Source organism: Amphiura filiformis, chromosome 17 (assembly GCF_039555335.1).
Source record: "Amphiura filiformis chromosome 17, Afil_fr2py, whole genome shotgun sequence".
NCBI lineage: Eukaryota > Metazoa > Echinodermata > Ophiuroidea > Amphilepidida > Amphiuridae > Amphiura > Amphiura filiformis.
Genome location: NC_092644.1, coordinates 50,779,504 through 50,800,731, shown reverse-complemented (window position 1 = coordinate 50,800,731; position 21,228 = coordinate 50,779,504). Strand labels below are relative to the sequence as shown.

Here is a 21,228-nt window from a genome sequence, read left to right as displayed (position 1 = left end):
TTGACCTCCATACACTTGTGGAGCATTTGTTTTGGTAGGCCTACTTGACCAACATATCAAAGGTCTTTCTATGAGAATGTGTACATATTGGAGTTAAAGTGCCATGGGAAAACAAGTTTGAGCTGCTAATGGTACGCAGTACCAGAACGGTTTTTTTCTGGGGTCTTCCCCAATGACGTAATTTATCCGCGGGAAAAAACCACTCGATACCCACTGCCAGGGTGATACTAAATTCACGGTTTTTCTGTGAGCAACACAAACCTAAAGTCCGTTGGTTTCCGAGCTAGTGTGGCTCGGACTCCCCCCTTGCTCTCACCTCATCTTGTCTCTTTTCTTCCTACCTCCTCCTCTCCCTCTCTTCTTTGTGTCTTGATTAGCCTAATTGATTGCTTGGCTTCCTTGCTATGCCAATTTCCTTCATCTTCATGTAGGCCCCCAAATTGAGGAAAAACTTTTACAGGCTACCTACTATTAATATTATAGGCCTACCATGAAAATTTCCATGATTATACTAACAAAATGGACAAAGGGGCTCTGATTTTGATAGAAACCCACCCTATAGTGGAATTGCCGAAAAATAAGTAATAAGGAAACTAAGCGACATTTTGCGCGCACTTTTAATACCTTTACTCTGAGACAAGAATACCAATTTTAGTGGTAGGCCCGGGTGGTAGGGTATTCTTGTCTCAGCATTTTCTAGCGATGACATAACCAGCGCCCCTAGCAAAGTCAGGGGGTCGTTTGAATAACAATACGAAGATTTTAATAACAACTAGACACGTGTGATTTAAGTTGTATCCTCTTCGGAATATCCTCCTTGCCACTGCTTCAGTGCATGATATAGCCTTCTCTACCGATCAGTTCCGATCCAAAGTACAAAAAATAAATTGGTGCCGCACCAATTTTTGTATCGCCTATACAAATATTGATTTGAATGTTAATACTATGGTACCAGTGGCGTAGCTGGGATTTTTTTTTTCCAGGGGGGGGCAGCCTGTATGGGGCGGGGACCCAAATCCACCAAACAAAAATTTTGCCGCCCCTTCCTCAAAAAGGTTGACCCAATTTTTTTTCCGGTGGTTTGAAAAGGTGAAGAGCAAAAAAAAAAAGGAATACAAGGGATAGCGACTTCATATAGTTCCATTTTTTAACAAAATTGTAAAATTGTTCAAATTCTATCCGCACCTTATATCGTTGGCCTATGGATTCTCTCTTTCTCTTTTTTTCCTTTTTTTTCCCATCTCTCTCACTCCTTTATTATTTTGCCCTGGGCTAGGGGGGGGGCCCAAATGGGGCGGGGCCCAAATAGGCATTGTCAGGGGGGGCAATCACCCCCCGGCAGCTACGCCACTGAATGGTACATGTACGTATATTTTCATGAGGTGAAATAATGGTCAAGGTTTTGTTGAGTTGAATGGAAGAGTTCAGGGATAGTAAAAAATCCAAACATTGCCAAACGGCCTGTCAAAATCGCTCGCGTAAATCGCTTTCCCCCTACCTTCCTCCCTGCCTGCCAAAAAAACCCTTTGGCCCCTGCACACGCCTAATTTCGTTTGAAAAAATGTTGGCCTTTTGTGCACACATTTCTGTTACTTAAAGGGCAGGTCTATTGCAAAAACAAGTTTATCTCTATTCGAAGAGAATAATTATTACATTACAAGTTGACACTCGTTGCAATTTTTTATGCGTATTTCTCCTGAAAAGAGAGAAATTGTGTGGGTAAAGTTCGTACGTGTTCTTCCCCCGTTTGAAGCGAAATTAATTTTCAAGGCAGCGAGCTATGACGTAAGTAAATGAAACGGACACTATATCATGCTCTCATTTACTTGTGTGACAAGTTTGACATTAGCAACAATGAGTTGTACTATTATTTACCATAACAATGCTGCATAACAATATGCAGACTATTGTTCTCATTTGGGAAACAAAGCCTCACACAGTATTGTTACTATGCGTTTGCTTTGTAATATTTCATCCAACTGAAACTACAGTAAGCCAAACAATTAAGGTACCGGTTATGTTTAACCCCTGTATATCCTAAACAAAGACAGATACAGGGTTACGACACTGACCAATTTGCATAGCAAAATGACCCATCTCCTCCGCAGCCAATTTGGTTTCGCTCCATCGAAATCAAGCTGGCCACGGAAGCGACTACCCTCCTTTTTGTTTGTTCATTTGTGTATGGAGAGCCATTCTTGGAGTCTATAATGACTTAGGCTACGCTCTCAGTTAGAGTGCGACGCTACATTGTACTAGAAATACTGGTAAATCGCTATAGAGCCAACCGGGAACACGTATTCATTTTGAAAATATAGCATTTAAATTAGTATCACCCTTGTGGCCCCCGTGCAGTGGAAAACCTTAATTCTTTCATTAAAAAGAAATGAAAATTAAAAAAAACTGATCCACCTGTGCACCTATAAAATGGGCACATCAATTTGTCTCAAATATGATCGGAACTTTAAGAAATATACGGGATATGATGAACCAATCAAAACCCCAAGAAAGGTGCCAATTTAAAAGTTGCAGTTTCCTCCATTGCATGCGCTATTGATTTGTACACAAAGCGTTCGTGAACAAGGTATCCATTGATTAGCACGTTAAAACTACCGCCATGCTTTCATTGATTAGAACACAAAAGTACAACTTTTGATTTCGTCTTTTTAGTAGGTTTTAGATCACCGTTTCTTTAATTCTCAACCAATTTCAACAAATAAGGTCTTAAATCAGAGCTAAAGAGTACAGGTATTGGCTGATTGTTTTAATTTGTAGCCTACATATTTGTCTTTGTTTAGGATATAGGGGTGAACACAAGTGGTACCTTAATTTTTTGGCTTACTGTATAATAACTACAGCATTGCAATATCGCACAGGGAAATCAGATACATGAGTTTTACTTAAAGGCATTATATATAATATTGCTCGGACAACATCATATCATTGGCAAGCTAATATTATGAGGACAATGAAAATGACTCTTTTTTTTGAGAAAATAAGACGTTTAAAATTGAAATTCCGCAAAAACCAACTTAAGCGATAAGTTCCTTCGAACGAGACAGATTTGACCAAGAAAAAAGTTGACGTCATGAAATGGCTGCCTGCTTTGCGAGAAGGGACTATAAACATTCTCAATGCATAGAACGTATACTGTTGTTGTTCACAGACAAAAACTCTGAATTAAGTATTACAAATTATTTAATGGTTTTTACACATATGGATAAAATCAGCCGCTTCTTTTTTTATATATTAGTAAATTGTGATATTACAATTCATATGAAAAATATTTGGGCTAAAAATAAACAAGAAGAGTCTTTCAAAAAGACACAGTTCACGGATCAGGTGTATAGTAATTTGTTCCAACTTTCCATTTTCATATCAAACCTCTCTGCACTGATCTTATAATCCCAGCTTACAATAAACTAGTGATTTGAGGCATCTGGCTTATATAACTCTCCAGCAAGAAACGACTCATTGAAATACAAACTTTCAAATCAATACACCATGTACACTATCATAGGCCTATTGAAATTCGATTATACAATGCAGATATTTAATAAACCTTGGCCCAATAATTATAAGGGTTTCAATTAAGATAAGCAAACATTACTGGGTAGATAACAGGGTTGATGGGCTACAATAGCCATTCAAGACACAGTGTATTTAAGGGATAAACTGTGCATATGAGATGTGGGTTCAAGTGGGGGAAATGTTCACTTCGTGAACAAAAAATAATTTGAGATCAGAATAACCCAAAAATATGTATTTGCACTGAAAATTATATTTTGTGTCTTTTTTTCTGGAACGGTACTGCATTGGGGCAAAAAAAAAAAAGCAAAATGTACCTCGGTGAAAAAAACTGTGTTCAACATCCGGGCAGTTTTGCCGTCTCATGCCTATTTTGCTTGTGATATTGGCTGTTGCAGTATTGAACAAGGAATGTCCTACACAGCCATTTCGCGCATCCAGTTGCCCACCGGATGTCACGACATCCGGTGGGCAACCAGGTGCACCACTAGTTGCCCACCGGTTGCGGCGACATCTAGTGGGCAACTGGATGCAGCTGCACCAGGTGGACATGAGGATGTGGTGACATCTGGTGGCCTACCTGATGTGGACAACAGGTATGCTGACAGATGTTCACACGTAGATAGAATTCAGATGTAGACATCTGTTAGCATTATGATTGCATACATGCGATTGCACTGCAGATGTAGACATACCGTGCACATCTACATGCAGTCATCAAAAATATTTTTGGCATGATTATATATTTTTTAAGTTTTTGGCCGATTTAATTTCCAGATGGCTCCTGTGGTGGTTCCCATTTTCTTTTCTTTTCTAACTCTGTGTTGTTTGGATAGTACGTATATGCGTTGGTGGATCTTTGTTTTCATGGGTTTTGTTATTTTGAATGTTACAAATTATTTTTTAAACAAATTAATCTACTTTTTGATGGTTTCCACTTTCCATTCATGGTTCGCGGTTTTATTGGCTCCAAGTTGTTTAGCTATTACTAATGCATTGCTTGATCTTTGTTTTCATGGATTTTTGTTATTTTGGATGTTGCAAATTTTTTTTTATCAATAATGATACTTTTTGACGGTTTCCACGTTTCAGTAGCGGTTCCCAGTGTTATTGGCTCCGTGTTGTTTAGCTGGTACTATAATGTGTTGCTTCAAGATTTTTTTCATGAATTTTGTTATTTTTGATGTTGCAAATTATTTTTGGAACAAAAAATCTTCTTTTGATGGTTTCCACGTTCCAGTGGTGGTTCCCGGTGTTATTGGCTCCATGTTGTTTAACTGGTATAGGCCTACTAATGCATAATTGCTAGTGGGGCTTTGGGGGCGTGAGCATGGCGGCAAAAAAGAAGGGGCGTTGGAAGAAGGAGCGGTAAAAAAGAATCATTAAACAAACAAGGGTGTAGAAATTATGAAAAATGTTTAAAAAATTTGAACTATACATACAATTTTGTGCTTTTAGCTCGCTAATGCCTATAACCCCCCCTTTTTTTTTTTTTTTTTTTTTGCTCTTCACTTTTTAAACCACCGAAAAAAAAAATGGGTCAACCTTTTCGGGCTGTTGATGAAGCGGGTGGCAAAGTTTATCTTTTCCGCAGCCCCCGGTAGGATCGGCCGCGGAACGCCACTAAAATAGGCCTAGGTCTAAATTTCAGAAAATGCAAACGTATGGATGCCATTAATTTCAGCTGCCCACCCAGTAAATTATTTTCCCTAATCGCCCACCCAATAAATTATCCTTATTTACCTATTTACCTCCCTGCTTGCCCCCCTAGCCTGCCAAAAATCGTTTGTCCCTCCCCTACCGACCTGCCAACCCCCCCCCATTCCCCTGCCAAAATATCTTGGCCCCCACCCATAGTGCACCACCCCGGGGTAGGACGATACATAATTATTGCACTAATACATGCATTACTTTAAAGCATGAAAATGCTTAAAGGCCCATTCAGTGATTTGCTCATCCGTATGATCGTAAAAATGATCAAAATTCAAATCTTGGTACCTTTGTCATTGCCCACAGTCATTGCCATAGATGTACTAACATAGCCTGTTAGTGGTTCAGCCGAAAGCCGTGTAGGCCTACTTTAAAAAAAAAATATAGCTACATGTATTTGAATGAGGCTTCAATTTCGTCGATGACATTTCGGTTCTAAGAACTTGGAAACTTTTCTGATGAGTGTTTTGATCTTGTTCCTCTTTTAGACTTATTTTTTACCAAATCTGTGGATTTTAAACACGTTACCATGGCACAGCGTCATCATCCCTATATCTTCATGTCAAAAATTGTTGTATAGAATATATTCAATCACACGTCTATGTCACAATGCATATGTAAACTTTCTTTATCTGTGTCAACAATAGAATATTGATCACCAACGGAGTATGGAGCTGTATGGAAACAAGATATTCCTGAAAAAAATTGGTGTCAGTTCCAATTTACAATGTAATTATTATTTTAATGTAATGTTAATGTAAAGTTTTGCACTGCAGCACTGACAAGAACATTTAGTGGTAGTTCATTTATCATTAAATAGGCATAATTATACACTTACATAGGCCTATGTGTTTTGGCGCAACGTCAGCCTTCTATTCTTCAAATTTTTTCACAGGAGGAAGATGGCGAATTTCATCATTCGATATCAGCAAAGTATCAGGCCCTTGCAACTCCTATACCAGCGCAATACAAAAAGATTTTTGTTTAATTAACACTGGATGTTTTTATAAAAATATTGTATGTGATGAAGAAGGGGCTGGTGGTTTATTTGTATAAAGGTCAAAATAGGATTCGGATTGGGTCAGGACTCTTGTTTCGTCATCTTCCTTCATCCAAGACCCATAGTCTTGATTTTGAAATGGAGCCTTGATCTTTGGTTCGAGTTGTATTTTTTCCTTAATGTATTTTAATGCTTTCTCTCCCCCACCAGCTCCAAGTACAGATAAACCGGGCGCCTTATTTTAAGCTTATTGTTAATTTTGCACCTTCAAACATACAAACCATCTCAAAAGTTAGGTCTTTATAGTAGGAAACTTTCTTTAGCGAAGGCACCATGTCAACAATGCCTAGAAAAGTTGCTTTTTGCCTTGTAAAAGTACGTAATTTTTCGCCATTTCCTGGTATCAGCATGGAAGCAGGTCGATTCGGACCCAAACCAATTCGTCCACAGTTGACTTGGCCATATGCCAATTCATGCATTTGGCCCCAAGCTACATGTAAGTCAGCCACAAACCAATTCGATATTGACCAAAAGGGATAAACGATTTAATATGGTCAATTTTGTTTTATTTCGTGTTTAGAAAATATATCATAAGCTTTAAAATGAAAAATCATTTGACTCCAAACGATATCCAGAAGTATAAAACAAGGGGTTAAGTGTACAACGTACAAAAAGTGACTATATCTCATTAACCGATGATCCTACAGATATGCGACCACTGACTTTTCTGTTCCTTTTTGACATATGGCACGACTCTCTAGGATATTTGGTTACAAATTAAAAAAAGGTGACTATATCTTATTAAGGTGGTACTACACCCCTGCCCAATTTTGTGCCTATTTTTGCATTTTTCTCAAAAATTATAGCGCATTGGTGACAAGTAAGATATGTATATTATAGGGGCAAGGACTACAATTACTGCACTGGAAATTTTATTTCAGCACAGACAACAGTTGTGGAGTTACAGTCAAAAATGAGGGAAAACCAATATTTGATCAATAAATCAATAACTACTTGCCTTGAGTTACTGAATTTTCAGTGCAGTGGTTGTAGTCCTTGCCCCTATAATATACATATCTAACTTGTCACCAATGCGCTATCAATTTTGAGAAAAATGCAAAAATAGGCACAAAATTGGCCAGGGGTGTAGTACCCCTTAACCGATGATCCTACAGATATGCGGATGCGACCACCGACTCTTTTTTTGTTCCTTATGACCAAGGGAAAAGTTTGACATATCTCACGACTCTGTAGGAAATGATGTACATCATCATCATCATACATCATCATTTTATTTTCATTCAAATCGACATACAAAATATATAAAAGACAAAAAAAAATTTGAATGAGGAGATGCTCAAAAGGCCCAAAGGCCTGAAGCGAGCACCCCCTTACACTGCCTTAAGCTACAACATCAAGCCACTAACACAGAGCTCTCGGTCTATGGGTCTGTGGATATCTCTGTCTTTACATGGGTTGCCAGCCTCTAACACAGAGCTCTCGGTCTATGGGTCTGTGGATATCTCTGTCTTTACATGGGTTGCCAGCCTCAAACCACTAAACCACTACTGGCAAAAAGTGAAAACTTCTTACTTGGAACATGGGCAGCCAGCCTCAAACCACTAACAAATCTGTCTCTTGGGTTGGCAAAAAGTGAGTTGGCAGTGGTGTAAACTTACTTCTATGTAAACTTACTTCTATGTCCAATGAAATATGTAGTGGGTAAAGGTCACGGGAATGAATCTGTCTCTTGGGTTGGCAGAAAGTGCGTTGGAACAAAAATATGTTTGATACAAGACTTACTTCTTTTAGTCCAAGCAAAGTATTTGGTCCAAGCTCCTCATTTGACAAGCATTCACTATAACATAACTTCTCACATGACTTCTCACATTAGTGAATACTGCTTTGATAACAATAAAGAGAGCTCAGATAATACATAATATTGGGATCACATCTACTTTGATGCATCTACTTTAATTACACCAAGAGCAAGAGTTCCTGAGCGTTAACTAGAAGGTGTGATAACTAACAAGGTAAGAGATATCAAACATGATCTATTTAGGTTTGTTTGTCTGTGACTGCTGATGTGAGGCCGTAGTAGGAAGTTAATGTCATCTGACCCCGGCCCCCACCGGGGTGGGGGGGGGGCCGTAGTAGGAAGTTTATGTCATCTGACCCCGGCCCCCACCGGGGTGGGGGGTCGTCTCTCTTACTCCCCATAGGTTGTGCATGCTTAATCACACATTATTATTATTTACTAAGAAGTCCTACGTGTATGGGGTGGGGTGGGTGGGTGTTAGATAAAAGTAGTCCTATGGGGGACGTTTTTATACTTTGTTGCACGTAGTCCTACAGGGGCCCATTTTCCTTATTATTGTTTACTGAGTAGTCCTACGTGTGTGGGGTGGGTGTGTGGGTGTTAAATGAAAGTAGGCCTACGGGGGACTTTTTATACTTTGTTGCATTTAGTCCTACAGGGGCCCATTTTCTTATTTATGTGGGTGTTAGATGAAAGTAGGCCTACGGGGGACTTTTTATACTTTGTTGCATTGAGTCCTACAGGGGGGCCCATTTTCTTATTTACCTCTTTTCTCGGAGACTAGGGTCACATTATTATAATTTCAGTTTCAATTTAGTTCATCTTATTCGACATTTCAAAACATTTTTTTTGCACCAAAAATATTTATGATATTATTTCTTTGTTTTTTATTTTTTTCTTTGCATAGAGCCATGGATGAAATGTCCAACAGTCAAACAACAGCTGCTAAAAAAAGGGAATACCGTAAAACGTTGACACCAGCTCAGAATGAAGCCATTAAACAGAAGGATGCTGCAGCAAAGCGTGTATCCTGGGCAGCTCAAACACCAGAACAGCATGACGTAGCAAAACAGAAAATGGCAGCCGCAGCACGTGCATCCCGGGCGGCCCAAACACCAGAACAGCATGACGCAGCAAAACGGAAAAAGGCAGCCGCAGCACATGCATCCCGGGCGGCTCAAACACCAGAACAGCATGATGCAACAAAACAGAAGGGTTCAGCAGCAAAACGTGCATCCCGGGCGGCTCAAACAGCAGAACAGCATGACGCAGCAAAACGGAAAAAGGCAGCCGCAGCACATGCATCCCGGGCGGCTCAAACACCAGAACAGCATGACGCAGCAAAACAGAAGGGTGCAGCAGCAAAACGTGCATCCCGGGCGGCTCAAACAGCAGAACAGCGTGAAGCAGTAAAGCAGAAGGATGCCACATACCATCGGAACAAAACCAAAGCACAAAAGCAGAAACATTGTGCTCAGGTCAACAGGAACACTTTCGATGAGCAGCATGTTGTTCCACTCAATGTTGGATCAACAACACTATGCTCATCATGCAAAGCAGTCATGTTTTCGGGGGAAACTCATAAAGGTCGCCTAGGAATAAATGCCACTTTCTCCTTATGTTGTTCCTATGGAGATATTTCCTTACCACCAATCAAGCCTCCACCAGAACCATTAGCAGATCTCTTTATGAAGACTGATTCGAATGCCAGAGATTTCAAGCAACACATCCGAAAGTACAATTCTGCTTTGGCACTTTCTTCAATTGGTGTTGATCTTGGAAGCACTTTCCAATTCAGGAATTCTGGACCATGGGTTTACAAGATTAATGGTCAGATGTACCATGCAGCAGGCCCTATCATGCCTAACAGTGGTACACCTCCAGCATTCAGTCAATTGTATGTGTACGACACAGAACATGAATTAGACAATCGACATGCGAGGAACAAGGATATGAACCGAGATACCCTCACACTTCTCCAGGACCTCATGCATACCTACAATCCATTTGCGCAGAAATATGTGCAGGTAATATTACATATTATGCATTTTCTATTTACATATTCTGACTACCTACCTTAAAGGAGCATTGTCCAATCTTTTCATGTTCTGTTTTCTATATAGCTGACATTGAGGCCTACCATTCAAACAATATATATGTTTCCAAAGTTTGAGTTGTATTGCTCCAGCAATAGGATATTACATAGACTTCCAGTGTGGTTACCACAATTCAGCACGTTTTTGTTAACACCATGCATCTAAAGGAAACATCCCGGGCACCTGCCTGGGCATTAAATTTTACTAGGTAATGAGAAAATATTTCTTCTCATACCAAAATCTCAGTTTCGATGAAGATAAATGGGGGATGAGGCAGTCGGTCGGGTCACACCCTTTTCATATAGATCTATGTACTTTTCATTTCTTCTTATTTTAGCATCACTATAACCTTTACTTTCCAATACATTAACCACAGGCAGCACATATCATACAGCAGCAACCTACTACAAATGTCTGCTTGGTTCTCAAAGGTACTGGCACACCAGACCCACGAAGGTATAATCTCCCAACCGGCAATGACATTGCAATCGTCATCCCACAAGTCCAGCAAATGCAGCCAGGACATCACAGAGATGTAATCCTGTACAAGACAGCAACAGACCATCCAGATGGCTTGACTACAGTGCGCATACATGAATTGCATCCAATGTATGATCCTACTGCTTATCCTTTACTCTTCATACATGGTATGTATTATGTTTCACAAGGACATTACAACACCCTTCAGAACTGTAAAGTTTTATCAAAATCCTAACATGCTCTATCTCAATTTAGCAATGAGTATCATCCCAATGCCACAATAATTTTTCATGATTTCCTTTTCTTCCAGGAGACAAAGGCTATGATATAGACACCTTTAAAAGACAGTCATCTACGGGACAAAAAAAGCTAACAACACGGAAGTACTACAGGTAATTTCCCTTTCATAGTGCACCATTGCAGCCATAGTTGTTTCAAGAAACACATACTCAGTCACTACTTTTATATAATCACAAAAATTACCTAATGTGAATATAACCAGTAGTCTTACCCACTATAGATATTCTCACATTTTGCAGATATCGCTTTATGGAGCATGACGGCGAATTGAACATTTTGCACCAGGGTGGACGTCTATTTCAGCAATATCTAGCTGACATGTGGTGTAAAACTGAAAACGAAACACTCCTTTCCTACGGTACAACCAAAGCCAGCTCAGAGCAGAACTATACCAAGGTCTTGCAGATGCTGTACACAACAATAACCAACAACAGCTAGGTACACGAGTTATCCTTCCATCGACTTTCCATGGCTCACCTCGCCAAATGCATGAGCTCTACCAGGTAATATTGACTTCCATAATGTTTCACACTTATAATCTAATCAACAAATAGCATGTCATAATAAAACTAACAATAAATGACATATAACAAAATATATTTCAACTAGAATTTCGCGATTTTCGAAGCAAAGCATCAGCCTCAATGCTTCCACCTTAGCATGAGTCATTTACCGAATTGGCATATTTTGCAATCAATGAACATCTGATGCGATTTGAAGACCGCCAGTTGCCACCCCTTCCCAATTCACACCTTTCCAGTTCCGAGGAACATACTCAAAAGCGGCGGATGTACATGTTTTATAAAACTATATTACACAATTGTCACCTGAATTTTTCCAACACTTTATTCTGCAGGATGCTATGGCCTTAGTTCGATGGTTTGGAAAACCGGAGTTGTTTATTACATTCACATGCAACCCCAGATGGACTGAAATAGTGGAGAAGCTCAAACCAGGCCAAACAGCAACAGACAGACAAGACATAGTCAACCGAGTCTTCCACCTGAAACTAAAACAGTTCTTCAAAGATCTTTTTACTAATGACATGCTCGGAAACATCAAAGCCTACTGCTGGACCCTAGAAGAGCAAAAGCGATCGCTGAAACATATTCACCTCCTAGCCATACTTCAACAACCATTAACTCCTGAATGGGTAGAAAGCGTTGTATGGGCATTCATTCCAGATCCCGGCACTATGCCCAAATTACACAAAATAGTCACCCAGTCTATGCTACATGGTCCGTGTGGAACATTCAACCCAAACTCTCCATGCATGATAAATGGACAATGTAAAGCCAAATACCCCAAAGATTTCTGCAGCACTACAACCCTATCAGAAGATGGATTTGCACTATATGCAAGACCAAATGATGGCACATTCCATGACAAAAATGGTTTCCGCTTTGACAATCGCTGGGTAGTTCCATACAACCCGTGGTTACTCCTGAAATACAATGCGCACATCAACACTGAGGTCTGTGGTAGTGTTAAAAACGTGAAGTATCTCTACAAATACATCACTAAGGGTGCTGACATGGCTTCTGTGGGCATTGAAAAGACAGAACAACAGAATACAGATGAAATCACCAACTACGTTTCATCACGGTACGTTGTTTCATTACCTCTTCCTTCTTCATATTAGCGCCTGCTTCCAATCAATAATTTATCACTTCTGCTCATCATTGCTAAACCACACAACAATGCATAATGCAGTACCAAACACATTTCAATTATTCCTCTTATCCTTCTCTATTGTATCAATACAGGTGGATTACAGCATCAACTGCAACATGGTCTATGTTTGAGTTCCCCACACATGGCAGACACCCACCAATTGTACGTCTGGCAGTGCATGAAGAAAACCAGCAAACAGTCATCTTCAAAGAAGGCGAAGAAGACATTGCCCTGGATAGGAATACAAACACCACCCTTACAGCCTGGATGAAGTTCAATGAAGATCATCCAGAAGCAAGACAACATACATACGATCAATTCCCTGTACACTATCGTTGGGATGCGGCAAATAAAAGGTGGCTCCCTCGCAAAACATCCAACTACTGCATTGCTAGAGTCTACTCAACTAATCCTGCACAGGGAGAGCGCCACTACTTACGAATGCTTTTACATCACATACCATGAGCTACGTGCTACAATGACCTCAAGACAGTACATGGTACTACGTACCCTTCGTATAAACAAACTGCCATTGTAATGGGTCTCCTTGATGATGATGCTGAATGGGAACGATGTCTGAATGAAAGCGTCCTCCAAGATATGCCATGCAAAATTCGCCGCTTATTTGCAATAATTCTGGTATACTGTGCACCAGCCAATCCTGCACATTTGTGGAATACTTTCAACGAGCACATGAGTGATGACCTCGCACGCCCTCATCTTACTCCTTCACAAATTACAAATCAGGTACTATTGTCACTGGATACATTGTTAAAAGGCATGAACAGTTCCTGCAAGACTTCCCCGACATTCCCTCCCGGACTACACTCAGCGTGCCCAACTTCAGCTGCCAATAATTCAACAAGAATTATACAATACAACTGTGCAAGGAGATTTTGTAACCCAACATTTTCCACAACTCAACGAGCAACAACAAAGTATTTTCCAAACAGTCATGTCTGCTGTTGCAGGAACATCAGAGCAGAAGATAGTCATGATTAATGCACCCGGTGGATATGGAAAAACCTTTTTGCTGGCTACAATCTTAGCCGCTGTCAGAGCACAGGGCCAAATCGCATTAGCCGTGGCGCCAACAGGATTAGCAGCTGAAAACTTGGAGGGGGGTCGAACAGCGCACAGTCGGTTCAAAATCCCGATCCCAATTACTGACACATCTATGTGTCGTATTCCAGCACAAAGTCACCTTGCAGCTCTAATTCGCAGGACTAAAGTCATCGTTTGGGATGAAATAATGGCTACTCATCGCCATGCTGTGGAATGCGTTGATCGTACTATGCAAGACTTGCGCAACAGTGAACAACCCTTTGGTGGATGTATTGCACTTTTTGGAGGAGACACACGTCAAATCCTACCAGTTGTTCGCCATGGAAGTGAGGCAGCCATTATGGATAGCTCCATCAAACGGAGCCCATTGTGGGCACATTGCACTCAACTACCATTAACAATCAACATGCGTGTAAACTCAGATGAAGTGGAATTCTCCAATTTCCTCCTTCAAATAGGAAATGGGCAACATGACACAGTCGATCCCACCAATACACAGATCATGGAAATACCGGCTGAATTCATTGAACCAAACCTCGCATCACTAATTAAGAAGATCTTTCCTAATCTTCAGGATGGCTACCAAGATCCATATTTTATGGCACACCGCTCCATTCTCACTCCACTAAATGAACATATGGACAAAATCAATACTTCCTGCGTCCAATCCTTTCCAGGAATACCTCGCACATACTTAAGTGCTGACAAAGTACAGGAAGACAATGGCAATCTTGCAATTCCACTAGAATACTTGAATTCCTTAACTCCTTCTGGAATGCCTCCACACCAACTAATACTCAAACTCAACATGGTTGTTATGCTATTACGCAACCTCCAAGCTGGACCATCAGAAGGCTTACGTAATGGCACTAGACTCCTCATCAAGTCACTTGGAAACCATATGATTGAAGCAGAAATTCTCACTGGAACTAGCACAGGCACCACTGTCTTTCTTCCCAGAATTCCATTCCACCTACGTGACTCGGACTTCCCTTTCATCATGATCCGTAAACAGTTCCCCATTCGTCCCTGCTTCAGCATGACCATCAACAAAGCCCAGGGCCAAACCTTGGATAAAGTTGGCATTTACCTCCCAAATCCAGTATTTACACATGGACAACTGTATGTGGCATTTAGCAGAGTGCGCACAAAACATGCACTTGCTGTTTGCATCGATCACCAGCAGCTCACTCAAATGGCAAGCGTAAACAACAATCATTGCACCTCAAATATCGTCTTCCATTCCATCCTGTAATCAAGGTAAACTTTTATATTAATCTCCCCATGCCATAATAATGAACTTTGTGTTATATCAAACTTACATTCATGGTATTTATAGGTTAATACTTTTATCTCGCTACATGAATAACATATTTATGTTGTAATTCTTAACTTACATCTTTAACTCATGACCAGAATCCATTTTGGAACATTTTGCAGGGGTCGTGTCAAAGGTCAACTGGGGTCCACCTCCCCCCCCCTACTTAATTTGCTATTAATTAATTAGTCTATCAGTAGACTATAACCGCGATGTGGCTCTAGTACAATATATTACACAAGGTTAACAAATAAAAGAAAAAAGAAAGAGGAGAAGAACATGCAAAGAAAGAACCAATCATAAATATTTATAACATTTCATATAGACATTCTACAGTTCACAGACGAAATTGATAGTTGGGGTAGAGATGGGTGGGGATGTGTGAGGTCATTAAATAATGCCTAAATATTAGATGTAATTTTTTATTAGACTTTTCTTTATTTGTAACTTAAACTGGTTTACTGATTTTGCCATCTTTATATATTTCCCGGGATATATTTATCAGTAATATTCCATTTCCTAGGACCGTGTTGTGAGGGCCACAAACTGCGGCTACGCACAGATACGCGAACGCTGACTTTTTTTGTTCTTTATGACCAGAGGAAAAGTTCGACATATCACACGACTCTTTAGGATATTTGGTTTAAAAGATAGAGGATTAAGTGCACAAAGTACAACGAATTGGTTTGTGACCGAATGCAAGACATCAAGGCATCTAAATATACAGATTTGGTGTAAAAACAACGGTTATGGAGAAAATCACGAAATAGTTAAATTTGGCCAACCTTTTGTGTACATCAATATACAGGGTTCGAATTAGCATGTGGGCGAATTGGTTTGGGGCTGAATTGACGAATAGTATTGATATTGATATTGATATTTTTTACAGATCACGTGATATTTCGATATGATGATTCGAATTGTCACGTGATCGTCAAACCTAATAGGAGAAGGTGTCAGTTCTGCAGGAACTGACACAAAAATATTTATAATATAGGGTGTTGACATTGTGCATGGCATCAGAAGAGAGCGAAAATATATGTTTCACTTTTTTTAAAACTATAGCCTATATGTATAGCTTTTATCAACCTTGCACCTGCAAAGTTTCAGGTTCGAATTCCTAAAAATAACGGAGTTAGACTCATTTTTTACCAAATCTGTGGATTTTAAACACGTTACCATGGCAACAGAAGATAGCGAAAATATGTTTCACTTTATTTTGCTATATATGGTTAGTTTTTATCAACCTTGACACACCTGCAAAGTTTCAGGTTCGAGTTTCTAAAAATAACGGAGTTAGACTAATCTTTTACCAACTCTGTGGATTTTAAACACGTTACCATGGCAACAGGAAATCACGAAAACATGTGTTTCACTTTATTCTACTGTTTATAGTTAGATTTGATCAACCTTGACATATTTGCAAAGTTTCAGGTTCGAATTCCTAAAAATAATGGAGTTAGACTCATTTTTTACCAAATCTGTTGATTTTAAATGCGTTACCATGGCAACAGAAGATAGCGAAAATATATGTTTCACTTTATTTTACTATATATGGTTAGCTTTTATCAACCTTGACACACCTGCAAAGTTCGAGGTTCTAAAAATAACGGAGTTAGACTCATTTTTACCAAATCTGTGGATTTTAAACACGTTACCATGGCAACAGAAGATAGCGTAAATATATGTTTCACTTTATTTTACTATATATGGTTAGCTTTTATCAACCTTGACACACCTGCAAAGTTTCAGGTTCGAGTTTCTAAAAATAACGGAGTTAAACTTAATTTTTTACCAACTCTGTGGATTTTAAACACGTTACCATGGCAACAGGAAATCACGAAAATATATGTTTCACTTTATTTTACTATATATGGTTAGCTTTTATCAACCTTGACACACCTGCAAAGTTTCAGGTTCGAGTTTCTTAAAATAACGAAGTTAGACTCATTTTTACCAAATCTGTGGATTTTAAACACGTTACCATGGCAACAGAAGATAGCGAAAATATATGTTTCACTTTATTTTACTATATATGGTTAGCTTTTATCAACCTTGACACACCTGCAAAATTTCAGGTTCGAGTTTCTTAAAATAACGAAGTTAGACTCATTTTTTACCAAATCTGTGGATTTTAAACACGTTACCATGGCAACAGAAGATAGCAAAAATATATGTTTCACTTTATTTTACTATATATGGTTAGCTTTTATCAACCTTGACACACCTGCAAAATTTCAGGTTCGAGTTTCTTAAAATAACGAAGTTAGACTCATTTTTTACCAAATCTGTGGATTTTAAACACGTTACCATGGAAACAGAAGATAGCGAAAATATATGTTTCACTTTATGTTACTTTATATGGTAAGTTTTTATCAACCTTGATAAATCTGCAAAGTTTCAGATCCAAGATTAAAAAAATAACGGAGTTAGACTTAGGCCTATTTAAAACCTTTTTTCCCATTGATTTTCATCAAAATCACAAAAATCATGGTTTTTTGACGTTTTAGCTAAGATTTTGGTCACGTGACTTGTAAATGAGAATTGGTATGCCCAAATATGGCATCATTGTTGTGTTAGCTTTCCAAATAACCACAACAACCAGGCCACCTAATGTATGCAAACAGCAGACAACATGATGCACACTTTTGGTGGTCCGCTTGATTTCCAATACTAGCAGTCCACCACATATTGACATCTAGTGTCACACCAGATGTCAACATCTGGTTGTCAACTGGATGTGCCTAAACCGGAGTGACACCGGATGTCACATCCAGTGGACCACCAGTGGGCATCCAGTGGGCATCCGGATGCGCGAAACGCCTGTGTACATGTACTCCACTTGCTTTCACTCCTCTTGCTTTCAACATCGCCCCCTGTTGACAGAATAAAATGATACAAAAGCTTGATCTCTATCTGGAGTACATATATCAGAATAGTACACACACTGGTGGTACTGGATCGTGAATCGCCTGAAGCACTTCACACATTAGATATGGACGGTTTATAGTAACTTTTATTCGGTACTCTGTCGTATTCATAATATGAGCAACCAATCGGCTATCCTGCATAATTGTATGGTGCACTCTTTTTAGTAAATGTATGTAATGATTCTGATTTTACCAGCAACCTTTGATTCTCAGCATAAACCTACTTTCACACTTGCATTATTATTCTATATCAATACTCAAATATCTATATAATAATACGCTATTCTCTGTCTCTCTGTCTGTTTGTCTGTCTGTGACTGCTAATGTGAGGCCACCGTAGGTCATACGGGGCTCACACTTGGTGGGTGGGTGCAGCTTGGTATGCGGAAGAACGAGTTTATATTTTTTAAGGTCAAAGGTCAAGGACGGGGTCAAGTTCAATTGAAGTCTAAATTCAAATACTTTAAATGGCAAATCTAGCCATGCCATTGTGTTGACCTTGGACTATCGAACAAAAGTTTCCACGGTGACCTTTTTGTCAGACCAACGGTTAAGAGGTCAAAGGTCAAGAAAGGTAAAAATTTCAAACTGCCCCTATGAAGCTCAAACTTGGTGGGTGGATGGAACTTGGAATAACAAATAAAAGTTTCCACGATGACCTTTTTGTCAGACCTACGGTTAAGAGGTCATAGGTCAAGAAAGGTAAAAATTTCAAATTGCCCCTATGGAGCTCAAACTTGGTGGGTGGGTGGACCTTCGACTAACAAACAAAAGTTTCCATGGTGACCTTTTCATCATACCTACAGTTAAGAGGTTATAGGTCAAGAAAGGTAACAATTTCAAATTGCTCCCATTGAGCTCAAACTTGGTGGGTGGGTGGACCTTGGACTAACAAACAAAAGTTTCCACGGTGATCTTTTCGTCAGACCTACGATTAAGAGGTCATAGGTCAAGAAATGTCAAAATTTTCAATTGTCCCTATGGATCTCAAACTTGGTAGGTGGGTGGACATTGGACTAACAAACAAAAGTTTCCACGGTGACCTTTTTGTCAGACCTACGGTTAAGAGGTCAAAGGTCAAAAAGGTAAAAATTTCAAATTGCCTATGGAGCTCATGCTTGGTGGGTAGGTGGAAATTGGACTAACAAACAAAAGTTCCATTGTGACCTTTATGTCAGACCTACGGTTGAGAGGTCATAGGTCAAAAAACAAAGATTTCAAATTGCTCATGGAGCTCAAACTTGGTCGGTGGGTGTAACTTTGGCCAAGGAAGCCCAGGTTTGCGTTTGTTAGGTCATCCATGGTCAACGATTTTGAGATCTGCAAAAGCCAATAACTATGACAGCCGAGAAGCGCGAAATACGGGTAACCGCCTAGTTAATATTAATGATACACATCACATACAGACCAGTCACAAACAGGTCCCAGCATCGCCTGTTAATGTGGGCCAATCATCCCAAGAAGTGCGAGAGATATAACTGTTACACACATACCGCATATTTGTACGGAGACACACAATGCTCTCACTTTATAGGACACGCATACATTATTTTGTATATACATGCCTTGCCATGACCCAGTTTGCTTGAAAAGTTTGCCTGCAAAGTTGAATGGCATCATAGTGAGTTGATAAACTTACTCCCTGTGGTATAGAAGCCAAAATCCAATTACAATGAGGCCAGAGTTCAATGTGAAAGACAGCTGGTGTTTACATTTAATATTTTGCAGGTATATATTTTCAATCATTGTTACATACACATAACTGTTTGGAGACCATTTAAAAAAAAAGTGCAAATTTTGCACTCCACTTTGACTTGATCCCTGGTGAAACTTGTACCATGGGTAACCGCCCGTAAATTAAATAGATAACCGGGCACAAAATAGCCCCAAAATCACAACCCTACATGCAACGCTGGTGTAATTTGTTATTAGACAAGCACTATCAAACAATCAGCCCTCATGAATTAATATGCGAGAATTCACAGCATACAAAGCACAGGGACTTTGACTATTTGTAAATAGTCTGTATTAGTCTGTGATTCACATATTTTAACAAGAAATTGATACATAGCTACAATGAATTATGCATATTTGTAAATAATACTTATTTCTACATTTGATCAAAGGTAAATATGCGAAATTGTGCACATTAAGTCCAACTTCCAACACAATGTAAAAATTATGGAATTCTTTAATTTTACCAGCATATAAAAGACATATTTTCATGGGTCAGACAAAGCTGTGACCAGACTTATGATTGATCATATATTTGATTTACCACACATAATCCCCAATTGTATCAAACCTAAGATCAATCTTAAAGTGTTTGTGAAACAGGACCACAATGAAATCCAGATGTTGTTTAGACTAGAGTGGCAAGTTTTCCATGATTTTAAAACATCGAATTCCGCGATTTTCTGTGCGTGGTAAATTCTGTGATTTTTCGTGATGTAATTTCAATTCCGTGTTCACATTCAGGGTAAAAAGAAGTTACTTGCATTATCTTTTTAGCTGTTTTAAGCCTGATATCTTTGAAGATGGGCTTTATTTTCATTACTTTAACCTCACATCTCATTTTTTTTCTTCATTTTAATTTTTCTCAAGGAAAAAAACATGTTTTCTGCGAATTTCTGTGTTTTCCGGGGTTTTTTTCTGAAATTCCGTGAATTTGTCCGGTTTTCCGTGACACGGAAAACTTGCCACTCTAGTTTAGACAGACAACCATTTTTTGAATCAGGAAAATGTATATGAGATTTATACTTTCAACTTATTTTTCTACTGAAGAAATCATTAATCACTCACATTTGTTGAACATTTTCTTATCAATGCTTACCATCTTGCAAAATTGTTTAAGCAATAATGAACATGATGAAAATACAAAGTTCAGCTTTTACCTTTGATCAAATTGTAAAACCTAAATACAATTTATTTATAATTCTTAAGCATGCTTAGTAACTTATTATTGATACATATATTCACTATTTACATTTTTAGTGGGTACCTTATATTGTACTCTCCCCAAGAGAAGTGGACAATGTTATAAAACCTATTATTTGGTGGACTTAATTTATTATCTTCATCAGGGGGCAGAGTCCTAACATATTTCCCAAGGCGTTTGGTTTAGTTGACCACACTATTTCTGTCGAGACAATAATCTCATTCTGCATGAGAATATATGGGGTCATCATTGCTTGGATTTGTGACTTCCCTTATGATAGGAAGCAATGTGTCAAGTTTAACAGCTTTATCAATTCACCAAATGATCTGAAAATAATTTGCTCAAGATAAACCCCTCCAAATGTCAGGCC

General features: G+C 39.1%; 2 protein-coding genes across 2 annotated transcripts; both read left to right on the top strand.

The window, feature by feature from the left end:
• The first annotated feature begins 11,978 nt into the window (after positions 1–11,978).
• LOC140137269 (uncharacterized) lies at positions 11,979–13,072 on the top strand. The gene is made up of 2 exons (XM_072158914.1): positions 11,979–12,538; positions 12,700–13,072. Exons 1-2 carry the CDS (start codon positions 11,979–11,981, stop codon positions 13,070–13,072), a joined length of 933 nt encoding a protein of 310 aa, XP_072015015.1.
• Positions 13,073–13,562: 490 nt separating this feature from the next.
• Positions 13,563–14,927, top strand: LOC140137267 (ATP-dependent DNA helicase pif1-like). Its single transcript, XM_072158913.1, has one exon. It carries the CDS (start codon positions 13,563–13,565, stop codon positions 14,925–14,927), a length of 1,365 nt encoding a protein of 454 aa, XP_072015014.1.
• Positions 14,928–21,228: the final 6,301 nt, after the last annotated feature.

Excerpts from the sequence above, each read along its gene's own strand:
- LOC140137269 (XM_072158914.1), top strand. The coding sequence starts at position 11,979 with ATGCTCGGAAACATCAAAGCCTACTGCTGGACCCTAGAAGAGCAAAAG. Across the intron at positions 12,539-12,699 it reads ACCAACTACGTTTCATCACG|GTGGATTACAGCATCAACTG; the intron begins GTACGTTGTTTC and ends GTATCAATACAG.
- LOC140137267 (XM_072158913.1), top strand. The coding sequence starts at position 13,563 with ATGTCTGCTGTTGCAGGAACATCAGAGCAGAAGATAGTCATGATTAAT.